General features: G+C 31.7%; 1 protein-coding gene across 1 annotated transcript; it reads left to right on the top strand.

The window, feature by feature from the left end:
* Positions 1–22,408: 22,408 nt before the first annotated feature.
* Positions 22,409–25,145, top strand: LOC107875691 (protein FAF-like, chloroplastic). The gene is made up of 2 exons (XM_016722501.2): positions 22,409–23,082; positions 23,206–25,145. The coding sequence occupies exon 2, from the start codon at positions 23,278–23,280 to the stop codon at positions 24,709–24,711; it is 1,434 nt and encodes a 477-aa protein (XP_016577987.2). The 5' UTR covers positions 22,409–23,082; positions 23,206–23,277; the 3' UTR covers positions 24,712–25,145.
* The last annotated feature ends 339 nt before the right edge of the window (positions 25,146–25,484 follow it).

The raw sequence follows: 25,484 nt of genomic DNA, 5'->3' as shown, positions 1-25,484 counted from the left end.
CTGCCTCCACCAAAAAATAAAATAGAGGTGATGAGCTTACTTGAAAGGTTGAATTATATCAGTAGATTCATTGTTCAGCTTACAACAACCTGTGAGCCAATATTCAAGTTATTGAAGAAGAATGCTAAAGTTAAATGGACTGAAGAATGTCAAGAGGCATTTGACAGAATTAAGAGATACTTGTTGAATCCGCCTATTTTGGTTCCTCCAGAGCCAGGTAGACCCTTGATATTGTACATGTCAGTGTTAGACAATTCTTTTGCCTGTGTATTGGGCTAATATGATGTCATAGGCAGAAAAGAACAAGTCATCTACTTCCTTCGCAAAAAGTTTACCACTTATGAGGCTAAGTACACTCTTCTTGAGAAGACGTGTTGCGCCTTAACTTGGGTAGCCCAAAAGCTAAAACATTACTTGTCGTCTTATACTACTTACCTTATCTCTCGTATAGATTCTTTAAAGTACATTTTTTAGAAGCTTATGCCCACAGGCAGACTCAAAAAATGGTAGATATTGCTCACAGAGTTTGATATTATTTATGTGACACGAACTGCAATGAAAGCTCAAGCCTTGGCAGATCATTTGGCTGAAAATCCTATTGATGAGGAGTATGAGCCATTGAAGACTTATTTTCCAGATGAAGAGGTATTGTATGTTGATGAGTTTGAAGATTGCCATTCAGGCTGGAAGTTGTTCTTTGTTGGAGCTGTTAATGTAAAAGAAGTGGGGATAGGAGCAGTTCTTATTTCTGAATCAGGACAATATTATCCTATAACAGCCCAACTTTAATTCTACTGTACCAATAATATGGCAGAATACGAAGCCTGTATTTTGGGATTGAGATTAACCATTGACATGGAGATTCAAGAGTTGTTGGTATTGGGAGATTCAGATTTATTAGTCCACTAAATTCAAGGAGATTGAGAGACTCGCGATTCGAAACTCTTACCATATAGAGGTTGTTTGCAAGATCTTTGTCAACAATTTGTATCAATAAAGTTCAAACACATTCCCAGAGCTCATAATGAGATTGCTAATGTTTTGGCAACCTTATCTTCGATGCTTCAACATCCCGATAAAACTTATATTGATCCTTTGCATATATAGATTTATGATCAACATGCATATTGCAATGTGGTTAAGGAAAAATTTGATGGAGAGCTGTGGTTCCATGCTATCAAAGAATATATTCAGATTGGAAAATATTCTATACATGCTGATGGTAATCAAAAGAGAACTATTCGACGTTTGTCTAGTGGATTTTTCCTAAGTGGAGGAATCTTGTATAAGAGGACTCCTGATTTGGGACTTCTGAGGTGTGTAGATGCTAAAGAAGCTTCAAAAATCATGACTAAAGTACATTCTAGGATTTGTGGACCACACAAGAGTGGGTATGTTTTGGCAAAGAAAATACTCCAAGCAGGTTATTATTGGCTCACCATGGAGCGAGATTCTATCAATTTCTTTCGTAAATGTCATGAATGCCAGGTACATAAAGACTTGATACATTCCCCACCATCTGAGTTGCATACAATGACTGCTCCATGGCCTTTTGTGGCTTGGGGAATGGACGTAATTGGACCAATTAAACCAAAAGCTTCGAATGGACATAGGTTCATCTTGGTAGCTATTCATTATTTCACAAAGTGGGTGGAAGCAACGACTTTCAAGTCAGTGACCAAGAAATTGGTGGTTAATTTTATTCACTCCAATATCATTTGTCGGTTCGGCATTCCAAAGATAATTATCACGGATAATGCTACGAATCTCAATAGTCATCTGATGCAAGAAGTGTGCCAGCAATTTAAGATCATGCATCGGAATTCAACTCCTTATCGTCCAAAAGCGAATGGAATTGTAGAAGCTGCCAACAAGAACTTAAAGAAAATACTCCGTAAGATGGTTTAGGGTTCTGGACAATAGCACGAAAAGTTACCTTTTGCTTTGTTGGGTTATCATACTACAGTTCGGAATTCAATTAGTGCAACTCGTTACTTGTTAGTGTATGGAACAGAAGCAGTTATACCTGCAGAGATTGAAATTCCATCCCTTCAAGTTGTTGTAGAAGCTAAAATTGATGAGGACCAATGGGTCAAGACTCATTTAGAGTAATTAAGCTTGATAGATGAAAAAAAATTGACGCCAGTATGTCATGGAAAACTGTACCAGAAGAGAATGACACGAGAATATAACAAAAAGGTGCGTCACAAACATTTTGAAGTTGGTCAGTTGTTACTAAGATGCATCCTACCTCATCAGATTGAAGCCAAAGGCAAATTTTCTCCTGATTGGCATGGACCGATATAGAAGGCAAAATGGAAGGAATGTCGGTCAATGCTGATGCAGTTAAAAGATATTATGTATGATATTCATGTACAATTATGTTATGTATGTTTTGTACTTACATTTTTAAAGATTTGAAATGATGAAGACATTTTGTTCTACTATCCGAATAATATATCAACCTTTGCTTACCCCTCTTTTGGAATCAAATTAAAGTTAGAAAATTTTTAAAAAAAAAGTTGAAAAAATATATATTCAAAATCAAACAAAGAATGATATTTCTTAAACTACGTTTGACCTGATTCTTGCTACGACAAGATACGTAGGCAGCCCTACTCTGGGATTCGGTCCAACCAAAGAAAAATTCAAATTACCCCAGAATGAAATGAAACTGGGACAAAAAATTTATTTTCTTAAAAAAATCGATTCCAAAAGTTGTATGTTTCACCCAATGTTATATAAATTTTTGAGCCTTATGCTGACTTTTTTGTTTCTAACCCTATCCAAAAGACAAGTTACAACCAAAGAAAGACCTTCGGATCCATCTTTGAGAATGTCAAGGCTAAAAATGTTATGAGTGCATGATATTTCTTATTTTGGGTGTTTATTTAAAAAAAAAAAGAATGAAAATGAGAGTCTTATTGGTGAAAACTATTTTGGGCACCATAAGGCGATGGTAAGTTGAGAAAGAAATGAAAATGAGATCGGCTCGTTGGCAAAAACCTATTGAGGTGCTATTAGCCTAAGAAAGGTTGTTATCAAGAAGGAACAAGTTCAAGATTGGCTTAATTTCAAGCTCAATAAGTGGACAAAAGTTGTAATGATTGGTGTGGGTAGATCTGGTTGTTTGATTCAAATGCATATCATAATCACCAGAATCGGTTTCCATATTCAGATAAGTTTTCTCTTTATTTTGAAAAAGAGATACCTATTGTCTTTTTCTTTTTATTTTATTTTAATTTTTGATTTTTGTGTCCTTGTCATCAAACGAAAAAATTTTGTTGTCTTTTGAGTCAAATTCATGTCAGGTCGAGTGAGAAAGAACTCCAAAATTGCTACCAACTCCTTTAAGAATACAAAGCAAGACAAAGGGTCGATGCACAGAGATAACGTTTCAAAGTAAAAGTAAGATACTCAAGATGATTGTGATTTGACCATTTTAAACTCGTGAAAATCTAAGGGGTGTATTGGAAGTTAAACTCAGAAGCATTATACAACAGAAATATGATTTGAGTTGAGGATCTCAGTAGTTAGAATTCTGAGTTAGAGGCATAACAATTCAATGAATATTATCATGGATTGAAAAAGAGTTGAGCATGACAAGTACGAGAGCGGCCACTTCAAAAGCCAAATGCTACAAATCAACCACCATATTTTTTAAAATTCACAATTTTTTTTTGTTTGGAACATAGATGAAATAATTATTTTCAGATAAAAGATGCAATTTCACACTTCTCTCAATGCAAGAAGCATGATTTCAACATCCGAAACTGGATCTCGGTCATGATAAACTTTATTCTTTGCGAGGTATATTAAGATCTAGTGACACATAAATTTTTCCAGTACAAACTGGGGCAAAAATTTTATTTGTGTTGTATGGAATTTATTTTTATGCTTAGGACCCTCCTGAAAAATGAGAATTTATTTTATGCTCAGGACCCTCCTGAAGAATGGGATAGGACCCTCCTGAAGAATGGGAATTTATTTTATGCTCAAGACCCTCCTGAAGAATGGGACAGGACCCTCCTGAAGAATGGGACAGGACCCTCCTGAAGAATGAGAATTTATTTTGTGCTCAGGACCCTCCTGAAGAATGGGAATTTATTTTATTCTCAGGACCCTTCTTAAGAATGGGATAGGACCCTCCTGAAGAATGAAAATTTATTTTGTGCTCAGGACCCTCCTGAAGAATGGGATAGGACCCTCCTGAAGAATGAGAATTTATTTTATGCTCAGGACCCTCCTAAAGAATGGGACAGGACCCTTCTGAAGAATGGGAATTTATTTTTATGCTCAGGACCCTCCTGAAGAATGGAAATTTATTTTTATGCTCAGGACCCTCCTGAAGAATGAGATATTATTTTTCTGTTTCACTATTTACTTTGAGTCCAAGAGCCCTCCTGAAGAACAGGGTGAAGAAATTAAGTACAGGAGCCCACCTAAAGAAAAGAGTAAAGAAAGAGAAAATCAGGAGCCCTCCTAAAGAACAGGGTGAAGAAAAAAAGAAGTACAGGAGCTCACCTGAAGAATAGGGTGAAGAAATTATAAGTTCAGGAGCTCGCCTAAAGAACAGGGTAAAGAAATTATAAGTCCAGGAGCCCGCCTAAAGAGTAGGGTGAATAAGTTGTAAGTCCAGGAGCCTGCCTGAAGAATAGGGTGAAGAAGTTGTAAGTCCAGGAGCCCGCCTGAAGAACAGGGTGAAGAAATTGTAAGTCCAGGAGCCCTTCTGAAGAATAGGGTGAAGAAAAAAGAAGTCCACGAGCCCGCCTGAAGAACAGGGTGAAGAAATTATAAGTCTAGGAGCCCACCTGAAAAACAAGGTAAAGAAATTGTAAGTCCAGGAGCCTGCCTAAAGAACAGGGTGAAGAAAAAGAAATTCCAGGAGCCCGCCTGAAGAATAGGGTGAATTTTCAAATTCAAGTCGCGAAGGCTTGAATCAAGATTCTAGAGATTGCAATTTTTTGTATTTTTCATTTTTGTTCTTTATTAGTCGATTGAATGTAAAGGCAAAAGTCGTCAATCGAAAACTCAAAGAAATCTCATTTGACTTTTAACTCATTCTCTCTCCATATCACCTTTGAACTACTCGTGACCTGATTCCCTTATAACCCGGGATAGGTAGTATATCCAAAAACCAGGACTCGGTCACATTTTTCCTTTTATTCTTACCTTCTAAATAATTGAAGGGTCAAAATCATATCTCGCCTACTTCTTTGTGTGAAAACTCTTCGAGATTTCATACAAAGAGGGGCAAATATATAGACACGTAATTTTTGACCCTCCCTAAATTTTAATATTATTTTATTATATTTATATTTATCTATTTATAAATTATTATTATATTTTGTTAAATATAAAATTTAATTAGTTATTATTTTATTTATTTATTTTTATCTTTATCTATTATTATTACCTTTTATTTAAAAGAAAATAAAAAAATTATTAATTAATTAATTAATTTAAATTTCAAACCTTTCCCCTTATCTGATAACCCATTCCCCCCAAAGAATCCCTCTATTAAGAGACTCTCTCACCCCCAGAATAAGAGACGAACATTCATCAGAAAAAATACATCAGAAACAGTAAAAAGGCAGAGAGAAAAATATCAGATAAACAAAAGAGAGAAAGGAGAAAAAGTTGAGTTTGAAGATTTCATTCGAGAAAGTTGAATTTGAACTCCATTCGAGTTTCGGTGATAATTTCTTGCAGGTTCTATTCAATCATGTATTATTTATTTCATAAACTTTGTTGTAAACAAGCATGAATGAAAATATCAAGTGATTTCATGTATTATTTGATATGTATAATTGTTTGATAATGTGAACTTCTTGTTACAACATATTATACGATTAAGTTAAATAATATATATATATATATATATATATTTGAATATAAATATGCTGAAAATTTAAATACTGCGTGGGTTGATATTGTGTATAGTTAAATCTGACACAGAAATAGTGAGATATACTGAACAGAGGAAGGAAAATCGAGACAAATCAGTGAATAAAAAAAAATAGCCAAACAGTTTTCTTCCATTCTTTCCGGCGAAGTGTTTCGCTGGAGTGGTCTTTAACCATGGAATCCGGCACCATTTTCCCTCCCCTTTCCCCGTCGTTGTTTGCCAGCAAAACACCAAGGATGACCACTACTTCACTGTCGCCGCTACTACCATGGCTAACAAGGACGAGCGTCGATGACCCATCCAAGTCCATTCAAAATTCAATCTAAACTCCATCATGTTGAACTTTTAAATTCTGGACGATTCAAAAATTAGTTTTACAATTTTAATTTTTTTATTTTATTATTATTATTATTATTATTATTATTATTTATTTATTTATTTATTTTAGTCTTCATAAAAAAAATTAAAAAATTACGACGTCATGTATTCTTAAACACCCCTTGTACAATCTAATTTTATTAACATGTCATTTCACTTTTACAGAATCTTTATTTTGCAAAGAAAGTCAAACTCATATTTTATTTCTTTTGGCAATTTTTAATTGTTATAAAAGGTTTAATTTTTATCATACTTTGAGCTTTGATTTGCTGGTGCAAAACTGTACATGATAGAAGAGTATTAGGTTTCATTTTAAAATTTAGTATTGGAATGTTTTTAGTATATGAATTAAAAACTTTGAACAGTGTGTATAACGAGTTGATTCGAATTAGATGGTTTGATTTGATTTTAGAATTTTTGGATAATGATATGAATTTTGATGTTTAATCCGAAAGTATTTTTATTCAGCTATGTTTAAAAGTTGGATGAATTAAAATATTTTGAAAGGATTAAGAAAATAAACAAGTTAAGTATGAAGTTATTCTCCAAACTCTATTATAAGTTTAGGCATCTCGAATGTATAATAGATAAATTAATGCCTTTTAATAATAGTTATATTTTTAGGCACGTTTAAAATATTCGTCTCAATTAAGAATGCGGTGTACGCATCTTTTCGAGAAATTTAAATTCAAGGATGCAATAATGCACCTTAGAGGATATTTTTGGAATTAAATTTTCGCTAATTATTTAATATAGAGGCATAGATAAACTTTTTCGATATAATTAAAAATGAGCGAATTAAGGCCTATAAACATAAGTTATCAAAATAGTTTAGTTAAGTATGAGTCAATAAAAGCGACCATGCTAGAACCACGGGACTCGAGGGGTGCCTAACACCTTCCTTTCGGTCAATAGAATTCCTTACTTGGTCTTTTGTTTTCACAGACTAAATAAAAGAGTCATTTTCTTTTGATTAGGGATTCAAAAAGGTGACTTGGAACACCATAACTCAATTCCAAGTGGCGACTCTATAAATAAAATAATCCCTATTCAAAACCGTCACTTTAATTGAAAAACCTTTCGACTTGATCCCTTCATGAAAAATGGGTGTGACAATTATTGAGGATCAAACAATTGGATATCACTGTTATTGTTCTTTTATAAATAAATAATTCTTTTATAAATAAATAATTTAGTTATTTATTAAATACTCAATTTTATATATTTAATTTAGGGGGCGACTTCCTTCACTACATTGAAAAAAATTATAAAATAATAATATGTATCGTATCAAAGAACTTCTTGAATAACTTATATTTTATTTTTATTTATTTATTAATTAATAAATCATTCGCACCAACCAATAAATTATAATTATTATATTTAAATTTCTTTGAAATATTAATTTATCTTTTATTATTTAGCGCGAGAGAGTGCCTCGCTACAGTAAATTTAACATCCGTTTCTTACCATCACCATAATTTAATGAATGACATTCCTCTTTACCTTCTAAAACGGATTAAAAATTAAAATATTTGACTTGCTCAAGGAAGAACATCGCAAAGTTCTTTGCAATAGCAACATATATTTTGTCCCTCGATAATCTTTACAGCTAATAGCCAAATTTTTAGTAGTGATTTGGGCCACCAAATACTATAGCACTTACGTAAATTATATTCCAGGACTTGATCAACTCTTGTTTCGAAACAATACAAATCTAATATTTGTAACTAAAGCTCAATTAATTTATTTTGAATTCGTAACAAGAACTCTAGCTCCAATCCTGATTAGTTAGATTTTTAATATTCACTTTAGAACAACAAGCCCTCACCTAGAATATAAACTTTATAGCATGTTGAATGAACATATTCAAAATTAGAATTTGTTCATATATCACATGATATAGATAGTACGTACAACTTTTATGGTAAATCCTCCAATCAAGCTACCACTACATGCGCACGCAAACACAGGCCATCCCAAATTTGTCGTTAAATAGTTTGTACCTAATATCGTTAATCTATTGCGCACCAACAAAATGTTTGAATAAATAAGAATCTTCTCAGGAATATTAATATTGTGAAGTTTAATTAGTTATTAGTCGAAGTGGAAGAATCATAGTGTGTTTAAATAAAAGTAGTTTGCCCATAAATGGACAAACTATTAAAAAAAATTATGAAAATGTAGTTTGCCAATTTTTGGACAAACCCTATTAAAATTTATTTTCATCTCCAAATTTTCACAGACGGCGTTAGTTGTAATTAGCCAATTTTTGAGCAAACTGTCCGTTTTGTTACATATAGAAAACGACAGTCCGTTTTGGATCATAGATTCAAAAAAGTGTCCTTTTTGACTCCGAACTCATATATTTTTAGCCCTTTTTAAAATTCTTTCATCACGTTTTTCTAATCTTCATCCTTAATTATAACCTTCCCTTAAACTTATTAAACATTTAATTTTATTTTTTTTGTTCATAATCACAAGTTAAAAATATTCTTCTTGCAAGAGAAGACACAATACATAGAACTCCGCGTGAGGAAGATCTTTCATTAGTATTATCCATTAGTCTCAAAGTCTCAATGACTATATACACAAAACACATGGCCACTTAATTAAAAGGTAAGAAAAGATCTTTAAAAGGCTATGTAAAGTTGGAATAAATTTATATGCACGCATGAAAATACGACACGTAGCATACTGTAGAACCCTAATAAATAAGTACCTTAGAGATTTATATTTAGTAGGAATATACTAAAATTCTGCATGGCTAGCTGTTTACCAATATAAAGTTATTGATCAATGGATGTGATGAAATAAGGGAATTGAAAATCGATCTAAGAAGAAATCAAATCCTTCTTATAACTAAAAAAGCAAAGCCATATCTACGTCCCCACAATCTAATTAAAACTAACATGGAATCGATCGATGATCAGAGAAGACAAGAAATTTTGAGTGAATTTCTCTAATACAACAACTAAACATACTTAGTGAATGTATTCTCACAAAGTGTGGTTTTGGAAAGGGTAATGTATATGCAATCCATACCATTACTCAGTGGCGGAGCCAGGATTTTAATTGAGGGGATTTAGAAGTAATATACGAACTAGTCGAAGGGGGTTCGACCTCTACTATATATGGATAAAAAATATTTTCAAACATGTAAAAATAGTATAAAAACAGTATAATTTTCCGTCGAAGTGGGCCAATAGGGCACATGTAGCTCCGCCCCTGCCATTACTTCAGATGAAGTAGAGATGTCGTTTCCGACAGGGGTGGATCTATCACCATTTTTTTGGTGCTCCGGCACCTGTTAAATTTGAGGCTGATTATGTACAATTAATATAAAAAATATATTAAAATTGATATAAGACTTAGAAAAACACCCTGTAAACCAAGAAGATAGTTGGATGCTTCAATTTTCAAGCAGAACTTTAAAGTTTTAGGCATCAATATATATATGTGTTTGAACCTTTCGAACATCCACAATTCCTAAATCTTGAGTCCGCCACTGATTTCCGATAGACCATAAGCTCAGGAGTCAGGACAGATAACATTATAAGTAACAAACGAAAAAATATAAAAGTACACAACAAAGTAGAATAACACACTACGACTAGCTAATACAGATAACCACAAAATAATACTAATCGTTATCTTCATACTTACTCAAAAAAAATTCTTTTTCTTTTTAAAGAAAAAAGAATATACGGGTGTTTCATATAAAAAATAACAATAACTATTATATTTCATTTCATATAAGTTTAGATCGATTATATAAATAGTGATGAATACGCAGGTCGTTGGCTATTGTAGGTGGATCTTCAAAGATCTGTTTTCAAGCAGTACAATCGTACTTACACACTTTTATCGTTTCAAAAAGAATGATCTATTTTTTTCGTTAATTTAAAAAAAAATAATCTACTTTCCTTTTTAGCAATTTTTTATTTTTAACTTTTCATGTGACATACTTAAAACCACAAAATTAAATGTCATTTTGGCACATTTATCATATCTCTAATTTAAGATCATAAAATTTAAAAATCTTTTTTATTTTTTTACCGGGGAGTTTGGACAAAAGTAGGACAGTCAAAAGGACAAAGCTATTAACTGACAAACCAACGGTTGCCAATAAAAGTTGCTAGGTGTCGAAATAATCTGTTTGCAACGAGAGAGAATCTTATTCACTTGTCTGCATGTCTCTCACAATCCTAGCTAGTAGTATTATTAACACGTAAAACAAAAGATTAATTTAATTACCTTCATTAAGTATTTATATCAAATTGTATCAAACTTATTAGTAATGATTAATAAATTATAATTAATTGTGATAACGTTATATACATACAAATACAATTCATATGTTTATATAATTTAATATAATTTTCCAATTCAAGTTAGTTTTTATCATATTAACGGTCTAAAATTAAGAAAAGGAAAGGAAAAGACAGGGAAATAGAATTTATGTTCAAATAATATTCTGGCATTTTCTCTTCACTTTCTTTCTATACAAACATATATTGTTGGAAGAAATTAATAGGCATCTCGAATGTCCCTTGCATTGAACAGGAAAACACATGAGTTGGATTATAAAGCAAAATGGATCCATTTTCCTGCATACAAAGTAGATGTGAAGGCTGTGATGATACATATCATTTTGGTGTTAAAATTTTAGTACCTATAAACCTTTATATATACAAGGTACATTGAAGAACAAAATATAAATTTTTCAATTTGTCTAAGCACTTGAAGTAATAATTTTATTCGTAATTGAAAATTTGAAAAGCTTGTTGAATTTTGAACGATGAGTTTTTGCACATTAGTATAAAAAAAAATTTAAAAAAAAAAGGCAGTATGCACGGTGTCCGGGGAAGGGCCCACCACAAGGGTGTACCGTACGCAGTCTTACCTTGCATTTCTGCCAGAGGCTGTTTCCAAGGCTTGAACATGTGACCTCCTGGTCAATGACAACAACTTTACCAGTTACTCCAAGGCTCCCCTTCATTTTTACACATTAATATAAAATCACTAAATTGACGTCGCTGAGTCGATCATAGAATTAAACGGTTATACCTACTTGTTTAACGTTATATGACTCCGATCCGTTCTAAAATAAATATCGACTCTAACAATTCTATGATTGATAATATTTCAAATTATTCAACCCTTATTTCATCCCCGTTATTCATTGAATCCGCTCTAAAATAAATAATTTCCTTTTGCCAAATTATTGATTATTATATAATTCATTATGTGATTAAATAATTCATTGAGTGAAAAGCTTAACAAAGCAAATGAGTGTATGGTCACTTCAGTTTTCCTCTCTCTTAATTTTTAAATCACCTTTTCTTCATACTTTTTCCTTTAATTTATTTTCCTTTCCTTTTTTATCCCCAACCTTGATTATTCTCTAATAAAACAACTTCTATATTGAGGGAGAAATTGGTAATCAAACAAAGAATTGTGCCTTCGATGACGTTCTTTGATTCGTTGGTCCACATACACTATTCATAATAAGATAAACTAGAATATAATTAATGCTAAAAGTGGAATTTATTATCATAATTAAAAAAAGTTAAATCTTAAAAGTAATTAAAAAAATTGTTACAATAACATGCATTGGAGGATCTGTTAGACACATGCACTCATACTTTATTAAAGTGGCCCTCAAAGGGGTATACAAAATTGATCATGATCCCACTAGTATAGTGTTTGACCATCTTTTTAGTAGGGAACTATTTATACAAAAGGTTGCATGCAATTTAAGCTTTTAAATATCCTCCACTTTCCTTCATCATTTTTCCTCACTTTTTGGGGGAGTGAATTTTGATAGGTAGAACTAAAAGCAATATTAAATCATTGAGTTTTTTTTTTTTTTTTTTTAATTTTGTTTTAATCTTTCTTGGTTGCGAAATGCAAGTGTTAGAATATGAATTGTCTAAGTAAAAATAAAGTTATGATTGGGTGTCTTTTGAAGATGCAATTATGTAAAACTTTATATTGATGTAGGGAAGGAAGAAAGCAGAAAGTATTTCACTTAAGACAGTTTCCTTAATAAGTCATCAAATTTGGTGCTTTTTGATCCCCAGTTGCTATGAGGAACAGGCTATGAGAGGCTCAACATCGGGTCCAACGTAAAGCAAGCCTTGCGAATGATGGTGGCTCCATACGGGTAGACGTAGGCCCTGAAATCATAACAAAGACAAGACGTCGCATGTGAGGCAGGCACTCGATGCCAGCTTCAAATCAAGTAAGAAAGTATGGAACAGACAACACCCTGCCCACTTGGGCTAGGGGGAAAGAAGAGCGGGTATGTGGGCTTCCCATAAGCCTCATCTGCACCTGAAGAAGAGTAATCATTTGCCGAATCTACATGAGCAAATTAAATTCTACCAATTTTTTGTTTGATTTTCTTGTGAAAATAGAGAGGAAATGGAACAACTAATTATTTTTAAACAACTAGCTAGAGTGAACAGGAAAAGCTTGCAAATCATTTAATATTACTGCTCATTGCTTAATATTTTCCTTTCATTTGTGTAAAGTTTGTAGTAATATTTTAAATTAATGGATAAATATTAAAATAGCAATTGCTAGTTGCCTACTTTGAGCCATTGATCAAGGGGGGAAAATAGCCCTCCCCAGCAGGAAAAAAGTATTCAATTTTTGTCATTCTCAATGAAATAGCTTTTTCAGTGTTTGCAGAGAAAGAAATTTTAATTATCAGCATAGCTTTTAAAGTGATTACGCGTTAGAGAGTAGTGTATTAATATATTATATTTAAAATGATGAATACGTAGATTTATAAATATTAAACAACGCAAACTAAAATAAGGGAGAGACGAGAGAAATAATAAACACTCCCTCCACTTCATCTAATATATGATGATTTTAATTTGGGCATAATTTTTCTAAAAACCTCACTCATCCGTACAAGTAAAACTGGAAAATAAGATCGTATTTTATCTAAATTACTCCTATTTAAATAACATTTCTTTTGTTCACTTTATTACTTATTCATTATATTAAAAATTAATTTTTAATTAAGCATATTAAATGAAAAAATATTTTTTATTCTTAACATTAACTACTCATTCTCACTTTCATTGAGACTATACACAAATTAATATGACTATTATAATAAAATATACACTTTATCTATTATTTCATAACAATAATGAAAAGTTCATTGTTAATAAGCATAGTCAATTCCTTATAATATCATTCAAACTTATGTAAATATCCCACTAAAGTTATTTATCTTTTTTTTGGTTCCAATAATATCATTCTAATTTGTGCATTTTCCTTACAAACTAATAATTGCTAAAAGTAATTCAAAAAATAAGAAAAAATGACCAAAATAGTCCATCAAATTTGAAATTTAAATTTAAACAGTCCTTATTTTTTACATGATTTAATTGGCCTCCAATTATTTTTACTTTTTTACTTTTTAAATTAGATTTTAATATATTTATCAATAAGTGCATAATATTATTTAAAAATACACAAATCATAATAATAAAAACAAATTAAAAAGACAAAGAATGTCAATTTAGACATTAAAATAGGTAGTTATATTTTAAATGAAATAAATAAGAAGTACATTTATTGTCCAAATTAGAAAATGTATTCAGTTTTTACAGTTAAGTTGACGAGGCGATATAATTATCTCTGAAATAATATTACGAGATTGATAAAAATAATATTGAAACCTTAAAACATTTTTAAGTTATGAAATAATTATATAAAATCACCTAATTTTATTTGATAGTGAATGATTGATGTTATTATCATGATATCCGTTAATATACATTTTTGTAATTAAAAATTCGTTAAAATTAATATGACTCTTATAATAAAATATACACTTTATCTATTACTATCTCATAACAATCATGAAAAGTTCATTGTTAATAGCCTTGTTATAAATAAGCAAAAGTGAATGGAAGAAATATTTTTTATGTGATATTTTGGTGCAGGAAAACTTATTTATCTAAATAAGAGTAAGTTTCAGATAACCAATTAATATCTTTAAAATGTTTTAAAAAGTAACGTATTTTAAATTAAATTTTAAAAAATACTTTATTAAATAAATACGAGTTGCGTGATTTACCCCCAAAAAATTGTCATTGCAATTACTGTGTATCCAATAGTTGGGTCTGTTGGAATAACAAGCTAGCTAGCACTATTGGTAGTGTCAGTCCCCTTGGGACTTGAAAATTCAATTAAGAAAATTAATCATCCTAATACAAGCACACAAATAAAAAGTGATAGAAATCTGATCAAGAACCTTGTTCCAAATACCAAGAATATTTTACCTAAATATCCAAAGGCCTCTCATCATGTGCCAATTACTCACACTTTTTAATTTTTATCCATAACTTGCTGTCTTACACTTAAATTTCAATCAAAATAACACACTATACTACTCTATCGATTTTGATTTCACAATTGGTTTCAACCCAGGGAGGTTCGAACTACTAAGAATTCGTTCAAAAATTACATTGTATACATAAAATTAATTTAATTATTCTTCAAATTTTCTTAACATAACATGAACTTCAGCTCAATCGCTAGGTAGACTAAACATTAAGCCCTTCAACCGTTTAAACTTTTAATAGTCCTTTGTTAAAAGTTCTGATTCCGTCCTTGATTTTAACCCCCATACGTGCCTTCTTCCCTAAGCAAACTTTTAACTAGCTAGCTGTATTCATCCAGATAAAAAGAGGACCAGATTCAAGGATGATTAATAAACAACTTAGGTAAATCCTAACGATCGATTAAATTTTAAAAAGAAACCTACACAGTATATATATATATATATATATATGTAGCTTTCTAATCTTATCCTACTTACAAAAATTAAAGGGGTGGTCCTTATTCCATAAAAGAATGGACTTAATTATGGACGTGATGTTTGCTGACGGTGGTTATTGAAAGTTGAAGGATCAAAGAAGTAGATTCCATTACAAAGAAGAAGCTTTGTTATTGGTACACATAAATATTGAAAAATATACGTAAGAACAATATTATATGCATGGACAAGAAAATATTTTGGTTAGCTAGAATTAGGGTTAGGTTTAGGGTCTGTCCAAATTTGTTATAGTGTTTTCTTTTTGGGACATGTAACGGCCATTCCATTGGTGAATTTGTTTGTGTGGTTGCTTTATGACAACTAGTAAAAGCAGTCACAGTAGTTGCACGGAAGCGGTAATTACTTCTCCATCCTTCTCGAGTTTAACTCCTGGATACATGCATATTATCGTAATCACACTTCTCCATCTTTCTAGAGTTAATTAATTCCTGGATACATATTGTCTATGATAGGGAGTATTTTTCCCTTGAACGTGATACTTCGCGACATATGCCAATCCAAATTAATCGAGTTCTGGAACGATTACCAGACACCAAATGAAAAACTAATTTGTTTTTTTTTAATTAAAAGTGAATTTCTTCAAAACGACAGAGTCCACATCATAATTGCTCCTAACATGGAACTTTAATTTCCCCCATCCAATTTGGACCATTAGTTGCAATTTCTTAAAAAGGAGAAAAAAAAATCCTCAGTCAACAGGTGAACAGGCTTTTTATGGGCTAATGAGTAGTAATAAACTTTCTAAGCTACATAGTCAATAACATTTCAAAATAATAACCTAATGCGCTATGTTTTTTTATGAAATTGATTTTTCATATTGTATATATTTTTTATAAAAACATTTTTCTATAAAGAAAAAAAGGCAGTCGATGCATTGAAACTCCTGAGTGTGATGCATGGGATCCAGGAAAGTTATTTTAGCTACAAACCATACTAGTCTGAGAGAATTGGACAATTTATTTAGAAGGTAGTCCCATTTTCTGTAGATTAGTACTCTGGGATAGGATTATCACAGGGTTGGTTGAGTCATATTTCCAAACAACAACAACATATCAGTGTATTCCCATAAAGTGGAGTCCAGGAAGGTAAAGTATGCAGTTTATGTCACTACCTCAGATGAAGTAGAGAAACTGTTTCCGATAGACCCTCGGCTCAAGACAAATAACTGTGTAACAAGCAAACAACAAAATGGGATAACATATAACCTCAAAGGGTTGGTTGAGTTATATTTGAACAGGCTAATGTACGGCTAGGCAAGTGTTTTTTTCCTATTGGTTAAATGTATGAGATTTCATATTTTCATAAGCTAAACTTAACATTTCTGATCAAGCACTTGAACCTGTAAAATTTTAAAAAATGTATTGACAAGAAAAAAAGAGTAGTCTATAAAGAGAAGCATCCAAATTAGGGGGGTTGAACTTGAACATAGGGTCTCTAATTATAGACCTAGTTATCCATTTGTAGTTGTGCTGGCCAGTGGCCAGTGGGGAATCACACATCAACGAGCTTCATGTGTTCCAGACTTAATTTTTACTATTAAAGCTACTGGACAGAACCTTATGCTCTCATTTTTTATTTTTTTTTAATTTTTCACTTCATTTTTAAAATTAAGGTTAGTGAAAGACACTATAGTCTATGTTTTTATATTCTACTTGTCAGTTTGCTTCATCTGCATGCCCACGTGTCTTAATCTTATTTGCCTCATGCAATATGCCACTTACATGATTCAGAATATATTAATTTAATTTTTTTTAAAAAAATGATCTCAATTTATTCTCCAAGAAAATAAATGAGGAAAAATGGAGTAATAGACTTCTACTGTAGATAAGGTATATTATATAGCAATTAAAAGACACTTCACCACCAACGGTCGTAGTCTCTAGAATCCACTCAATCTTAATCGGAGGCTTCGAACTCATCATACCCTCAATAATATAGTCGCTAAAATTCATTCGATCTTAATTTGAGATCTCAGATCTATGTCCTAGATAAAAAAGAACTTTTACTAGGGAAAATTTGTTTCTTTAATAAGTCTTACATGTTAAACGGAATTTATCAGGCCCAATACGAAAGGGGAATTAAATCGTTTGATAAACCAAAAAAAAAAAAAAGTTAAAAGCGCTTCTGCACAAAGTGAAATTAATAGATTTCAGCATTTTCCTTTATAACATTCTTTATAGTAGTATTATATGTAAGTAAGTTTCCACCAAAATTATGTAAAACATAAAAGTGATGCATCATATTTTTAATATATTTATGTATAAAATATTGACATATTATATTTTTATGAAAACTTTGATATCTTATTTATATTATCACCTAGCCCTTTCAACAGGTCAACTATTTTCTCAGACTTTGTTACGAACATTACCAATAAATAAGACAAAGATTGTCAAGGCACTAATGAAATGCTTATATATATAATTTATACTATCAAAACTTTACATTCTAAATAATGACAAAAAAACATGATTAATATAAAATATTAATGGTAGTACTATATTTAGAATAATCAAGATTAATCAACAAAAACGGTGTGTATGATTCTCTCTTTACTCAACTTTTACTACTTCTATAATTGAGACATTGAGTCAACTAGGAATAAGTTCATTCATTTATCACCATACACAATTACTAATTGTTAAGAATTACATTCAAAGCAATTAAAAAGTATGCTTTTTATTTTAGCCCTAATCCAGTGCATATACAGCTAATTATTCTTTGGAACAATTTTTAATTGTCACTCGTAAGCCGACTCACCAATCATCTAGTGAGTTGACCTATATAGACAAAGAGCACAAATCCCTTTTACTAAATCTATTTTTATTTTACTATTACGTGTTGCTTTATTTTTTTGTTCATCTCTTTTAATTCTGCTTTGATTGCACTGTTTTGAGCCAAGGGACTTATCGCAAATAATCTCTCTACCCTACAAAGATAACTATAGAATCTGCATATGTTTTACGCTCGTCAAACTCCATATATGAGATTATAGTGAATACGTTACTATTTTTGTTGTTTTATGGGAAGAGTTGTGCTTTGAAACTTCACCACCCATGAATTTTCTTTACATATACATATATATTCATGCCAAAATTCCTGAATAATAGGTGATCCATTTTATTCTATTCTTCCTTTTCTCTTTTGTTAATGATACAATTAGTCAATTATCTATGATTTTAATTAGCTTATCACCTTCAATCTATTCCGTAAAAGGGAAATTGACTTTTCCTAACTCTAATAATCTTGAATACACTCAATTTAGAATCAAAATTAGATAAAAGCCCTCTATTTCTGGTTCTCCTATGATTGAATTGAAATTAGAGTTGTCACGATTTATGCAACTATGATGTACTCGATGACTATATTTAGACAAAATATCGATTATAATATTGACTTTTCTAAAAGTATTTACGTATACGACCTTCCAAAATCATCAATCAAATACATGCATTAACTAGGATTAGTGAATGTTTTTATCATTTTTTAATCGGAAAAGGTATAAATATACCCCTGAACTTTGATAAATGGTACAGATATATCCTCCGTCATATTTTAGGTATAAATATACTCTTGCCGTTAATGAAAAGGTACATATATACCCCTGAACTTTGATAAATGGTACAGATATACCCTCCATCATACTTTAGGTACAAATATACACCTGAACTTTGATACATGGTACAGATATACCCTTCATCATACTTTAGGTACAAATATATACTTGTCGTTAATGAAAAGGTACATACATGCCCTTCTCACTAACGGCAAGACACGTGTCATAATCCTATTCATTTGGTCTTTTTAAATTTAATTCATCCCAACTCCACCTCAAAATAATTCTAATTTAACCCATAACCCAATTCAAATAATAACCGAAACCCGATCCGCTCTGATAGAAAAAGAAAGAGAGAATGAACATGCGTGAATAGAGATGCGTCTTGATGGTTTTATTAGACCGGCTTGAATTTGGGTTATTAGTTGGATTGATTTGTGGGTTAAATTAGAATTATTTTAGGATAGGATGAGGATAAATTAAATTTAAAAAGGACAAATGAACAAGATTGTGACACGTGTCCTGTCGTTAATGAGAAAAGTATATATGTACCATTTCATTAACGGTAAGGGCATATTTGTACCATTTATCAAAGTTTAGGGGTATATATATACCTTTTCGTTGACAGGGGATATATTTGTACCAATTATTAAAGTTCGGGGGTATATATGTATCTTTTCATTAACGGTAAAGATATATTTGTACCTAAAATATAACGAAAGGTATATATGTACCATTTATTAACGTTTGGGATATATTCATACCTTTTCCGTTTATTAATATACTGGAGTCAAGCTAAGCTTAGACGCATTTTTGCTAGTTGAAGATCTCGTTGGTGACATTACATTATATACTATACATATACTCTTAAAATCAATTAATTTAGAGTATATACAATGTGTAAATTACAATATGTATGTGTGACGTGTTTAAATTTCTTTCGCACACGTACGTGTGAGAGCTGAAAGTTATGGGTGCATCCGCTGATAATATAGATAAGATTCTTCAAATCAACATCACAAACTTTTGTATGAAATTAACAGCCTATATATGTAGAGCTAAATCTGTCAATTTTTGTACATATACATATACATCAGAAAGGAATTAGGATAAATTGAAAGACAGAGACAGCAAGAGATACGACAAGATCGGTCTCGTAGAAAAAAATATATATGAATATAGTATAGTAATATGTATATATGCATTATTGTTCCCCTAATACTCTGGAGGAGTAGATTTTCAATAAATTATATTTATAGTGCCAGATGATCAATCAACAGTCAACAAAGTTCTTAATTAAATAATGAACGATAATGTATTCAAAAAGTTTACGCCCTAACGTGAGTTATTTTCTAAAAAAGGGGTAAGGCATGCACAAGTATCCTCTAAACTATACCTCAAATTTCAGAGGCACACCTAAACTTTACCATGTTTTAATACCTCTAAATTTTTTTTTTCTACATTTTTGTGCTCTTTTTATGCTGACGTGACAACCAAATCAACACAAAGGAGCACAAAATATTCTGCTATTTGACAGTCATCACGTCAGGATCAAAAGAGCATAAAATTATAGAAAAATAAATTTAGAGGAGTAATAATAGGGACCCCCACCCCTCACCCTCACCCCCGCCCCGTAAAGCTTAGATTAGTCACCTAAATTTTGAATATAGTTTTGAGGTATGTACTTGTGTCTAATCCCTTTAAAAAACTGTAAAATATGCTACACTGACATTAAAATCTAGGATATATTTTTGGCTACTCTAATATTCTAGTGAAATTTATCATCATCTCATCTAAAAAATTAAAGCTATTAAAGAGATCATAATGTAACTAAATTGTATCATTCCCTACATATCTCTACATCAATAATTGTATTAAGTACTACATTTTAAAATTACCAAAATGAAACCATCATATTATAAGATAGTTGATATAGTTATTAAGCACTTAAATACATTTCTTTTATAATAACATAATATATGTATAAACTCGCAAAAATTGTTTGAATAATTTTTAGTTATATATACATGTATCTTAGATAGTATTGACTACTAATACAATTAATTATAAGGTGACGAATTATTCTAATTTGTGACATGAGTTGTTGGAGCTGATGGATTTACAAAAACAACTTTTTCCACTGGTCAGAAGTAAAGTCGACGTACACACTACTCTTTTCAAGTTTTAAATTTATAAGTGAAATTACACTAGATATCATGATATTCATGATAAGGTGACGAATGATTCTAATTTATGACATGAGTTACTGGAGCTGATGGATTTACAGAAATAATTTTTTCCACGGGTCGATCAGAAGTAAAGTCAATGTACACACTACTCTCCTCAAGTTTTATATTTCATACGTGAAAAATTACACTAAATATCTCGATATTGATGATATTGTTGAATGATTCTAATTTGATGAAGTTAACTTTATACATAGTGATGATAGGGTTTTATGTACCACCCAATCATGGTGCGATGCCTTTGCTTCCTCCTTAAGCCATTTTCCTCGTCCAATCACCATCTCTTTCTCACTTTTCCCATATTTGTACAAACACTTTTAATCTATTTTCCTTTCTCTAAATGCTCTCTGCTGATGGAAGCTTCCCTTTTTTCCATGCATTGTAGCTAGTATAAATTCTACATCTATTATTAATAATAAATTCATATTAATGTACTCATGTCATACGTGATATTTAGTTCATGTAACTAATTTACATCTTTTATCAATAAAGTGAATTGACAAAGAACACAACATAATATTCAACTTTGTATAGAGCTATTAGGAGCACTGAGAATCTATATATACTTTTAGTAACTACCAGTAAAATAAAGAATTTAATCATCAAAATTTAAGGTGACGTTGAGATCGATCACTACTACGTTAATATCTTTTTCATAAATGTCTTTAATGTACGTAGCTACTTAATTATTGTCACACTAATAGTTCTTTATTGAGGCTGAATAAATAAAATAGAAAGTCATGACGTTAAATTGGAAAAAGGAAAAAGTGGAAAGCAAACAAAAATAAAATATAATAAAATACAGAAGGAAAAAGAATAATATTTACTCCATTGGTAGTAAAATATTTTTATGAAATGCAGGAAAGTGAAAAAAGCCAAATGAGGAAGCAGCTTTCACAACATTCTCTAATGATAGTATATTTTTAACTTAGTAACTTACCAAAAGAATCATGGCTGGCGAAATCAATGTGAACCATGGGAATTGCTACTTCAGTACTTCTTTTGTACTGAAAATGAAAGATCACATACAACGGTGAAAACCGATACTGCTCGGACTTTTACAAAATCCTGAATGATGTGTGTCAGATCCTTTTGAAGTAGTAGTTTATTTATTAAGAATTTAACATGTTTACGGTAACATTTTTGAAAAATTGGTATCGTACTTAATTGGTACGTCAATCCTGTAATAATAAATAACACAAAAAATATTTAAAAAAATGCATTTTGTGTGATAATTGATAAACTTAAGTTGGATGACTTTGTGTGATATAAAATAGGAAGGTGATTTTTGTGTAATAACCCTTAAAATTGAATGACTTTTGTGCAACAAAAAATAGAAAAATGACTTTGTTATGATCCATGAATATATATGGATGAAATTTACTTACTTATTTCCCACTCGATTTGGTACTTTTCACCTAATTAGGCTCACAAGAGTGACTACCCTTATCTAGATAACCAAATAATATTGCTTTTCATATTCCATTTTTTCCAAGTATGGATCACAATTATTCATAATTCTAAAATATTACAAGCCCAGGAGATTGAGCTACCAGATTTATAAGAGGATTACCTGAGGTTGAGCATGATTAATTAACATGATTATTTTAAAATTATTTTTTTTGGGAGAAAAAATTACTACGCTGTTAATTAATTAACAGTGTGAAAGCAGAGAGGAGACAAGGAAAATTTGAGCCTATTGCTTACCACCAAGGATGGTAGTGCCTAGTGGGATGAATATGATTCTTGTGCGGTTAATCAGACGTCTCAAACGCGAGTCATTATTAGAATAAAAGAAATCCTGATAGGTTGCGCTCTCTCCTTAATAAGGTTTTGTGAGTTAAATTTGAATTAATTAGGATCTCAAAGCGAGTACCGGACATCGAATTAGAAGCATAAAAAGAAGAGTATTTCTGCATGGTTGCTTTAGAGTGGGTCCCTTGCACACGGTTCCATAGCTCTTATAAAGACCCTGACACCTCCATTCCTTGCAATTGCAAATCAAAACACAATATACATCTTATTTCAATACCATACTCAAAACAACTATCATATTCATCATCCAATTCCCCCTCTCTTAGCTTTCAACTATCATCCCTCATTTGGATGTTGTTGTTTGCTTAAGGTAATAACTATCACTTCATTAATTTGTTATACCATATCTTTGGAAGTTGAAAATTTTGTTAATTTATCTTGTTTTCTTATTGCTCTTTGTCCTAATTTGCCTCTTTTAACTTTTCATTTGCAGAAGGAAAACAAACAACTCCTATTTGTTTTTAATCCCTCTCCTCTTCTCTAGTCTGTTTCTTGGACTGTGAAGATGTCAGCAGCTAATTCAATGAGCATCAAGAACTTCAACTCAACATTGAAGATGGAAAAGGAGGCAACAACACAAAGTATCCCACTACCCCCCACTAAGATGGGGATAGTGAAACAAGGCATAGTGTCCATTCTTGGATCAGACTCTGACAAAAGAAGCAAGGCTGCTGCAGCTGTTTCAATTAGGAGAACCCTTTCAGCTGATATGTCATCCAAGAAATGGCTATCACAAAATGGTTTCACCCCTATCAAGAAGATTGCTTCCTCAAAAGAACTTGATGTTCTTGGACAAGATGATGTTTGGAAATCAATCCAAAATGGTACTAACAAAGCTGAGCCAACATCACTTGATGTTTGGAGCTCAATTTTAACACAAAAGAAACAAGAGGAGTCTTCCACACTTCCACCTCCTTATGTCCACCCTCTCTTGAAAAAATCATCTAGCTCTTTAACTGAAAAAAGTCTTGAAATTTGTACCGAAAGTCTTGGATCAGAAACTGGTTCTGAGATTAGCCTCTCTTCTTACCCTCCTTCTGACACTGAGGAAGACAAAGATGATCATCCTCAAAAACAACAACAAGAAGAAAAACAAGAGTTGTCCTTTCAATCGTTTGAGGAATTTCCAGTTATTAAGTTTAACCACAACAAAAAAATGTCATCTCCTCCCAAGTCTTTCCCTCCACCAATTTCTTCCTTGTCTGCAGAAGACAACAAGCCCTCTGTTCATATGCAATCTCGCAGACAGAATGGTAGGTTGATTGTTGAAGCTGTATCTGTTCCTCCTCAGAACCATTTTCGCTCTCGGCGCGTTGAAGGTCGCCTTGTTCTCACCTTAATCACCACTTCATCAGAGGGCATTCATCAACAAGTGGCAGAGTTCGAGCAGGCCTTCGACGATTTTCAAGAAGTTGATCACAAGTATGATGATGAAGTGGAGGATAAAGGAAATGGGACAAAAGGGATGCAAATTGTGCTTGAGCAAAAACCAAGATTGTCAAATGGGAGGATAAATGTGAACACAACAACATTGATGATGAAGCAGCTCATGGGAGGTCTAGAGAAAAAGAATCATCATATAACATGGCCTAAAAAGTTCAACAAATCAATCAAATTGATTGAAGAGGAGAATGAAATCACCCCAATTCCTCAATCACTTCCACAAATCTCTCAACTCATCACATCACCAAATCCACCTGAAGCATCTTCTTTCAATGCCTGTGACTATTTCTGGAAGAAAAATCCAACTGTGACGACCATTGTCAATAGCTACAATGACAAAAGTACAACAAAGAAAGCATCATATGAACAGCAAGATTTGGTCCTAATGAGGGGAAACAAAGGGGACATCAATTATTTGGTGCCTTTGTTGAAAGGATGCAAGGAACAAAGGAGGTCTCTACTCATTTGGGAGCCATATTGCATTGCCACCTCCTAATAATCCAGTGTTGATTTTAATTAACTAGAAGATCATAACATATAATCACATTAAGTATAGTATAGTATAGTATATCACAATAAAAATGGGGGTAATATCATATGAAATGTAATTTTTCCTCTCTTTGTTAGTTTTAAGTCTAGTTTTTACTCTTTTGTTGAAAAAGAGTTTCCAGTAGCCAAATAAACAAAGAGAGAGGGGGATCAAGTATCAATGCCTTTGATTATTAGTGATTTGAACAAGGAAAACATAGTGAAGTTCATTTTATTTAAGCCTAAATGTGTGTGTTGTAGTTTATGATGATATTATAATAGAGCTACTAGTTAAGATAGACAAAACTACTAATTATGAGCCAAGTTTGACTTGGTGGTGTGTCATGCCTATGTTTATTTGTCTGTCTTAGTATCAAATGGGAATTCTCCTTTGCTTTTCTTCTTCCTTTTGTCCTTAGCTTTTTGTCATTCCAATGAAAGGTGAAGGAATTGGGTGGCCATACTTTAATTTAATCTATAGGTGGACAATAAGTGAAAAGCTTACTTCAGAATTTATATGTAATGAGAACTATTAGAATATTGTTGAAACAATGTTTAATGTTTAAAGTGTTCTATTTTGTCAAAACACACTTATTTAAGACATTCTACATCTATAATACGTAGAACTTAACGACAAAGGATAAACTGATAACTTGAAAAGCAAGACAAATTACATATCAGAATTAGTTACACAATACTAATATAAACTTTTAACAATTGTCCGTGTAGATAACTTAATTA

This window comes from Capsicum annuum, chromosome 6 (assembly GCF_002878395.1).
Source record: "Capsicum annuum cultivar UCD-10X-F1 chromosome 6, UCD10Xv1.1, whole genome shotgun sequence".
NCBI lineage: Eukaryota > Viridiplantae > Streptophyta > Magnoliopsida > Solanales > Solanaceae > Capsicum > Capsicum annuum.
The sequence above is the reverse complement of the archived record's forward strand: the minus strand, read 5'-3'. Positions and strand labels throughout refer to the sequence as shown.

What these genes read in the sequence shown, in the direction of transcription:
- LOC107875691 (XM_016722501.2), top strand. Translation starts at nt 23,278, where the DNA reads ATGTCAGCAGCTAATTCAATGAGCATCAAGAACTTCAACTCAACATTG.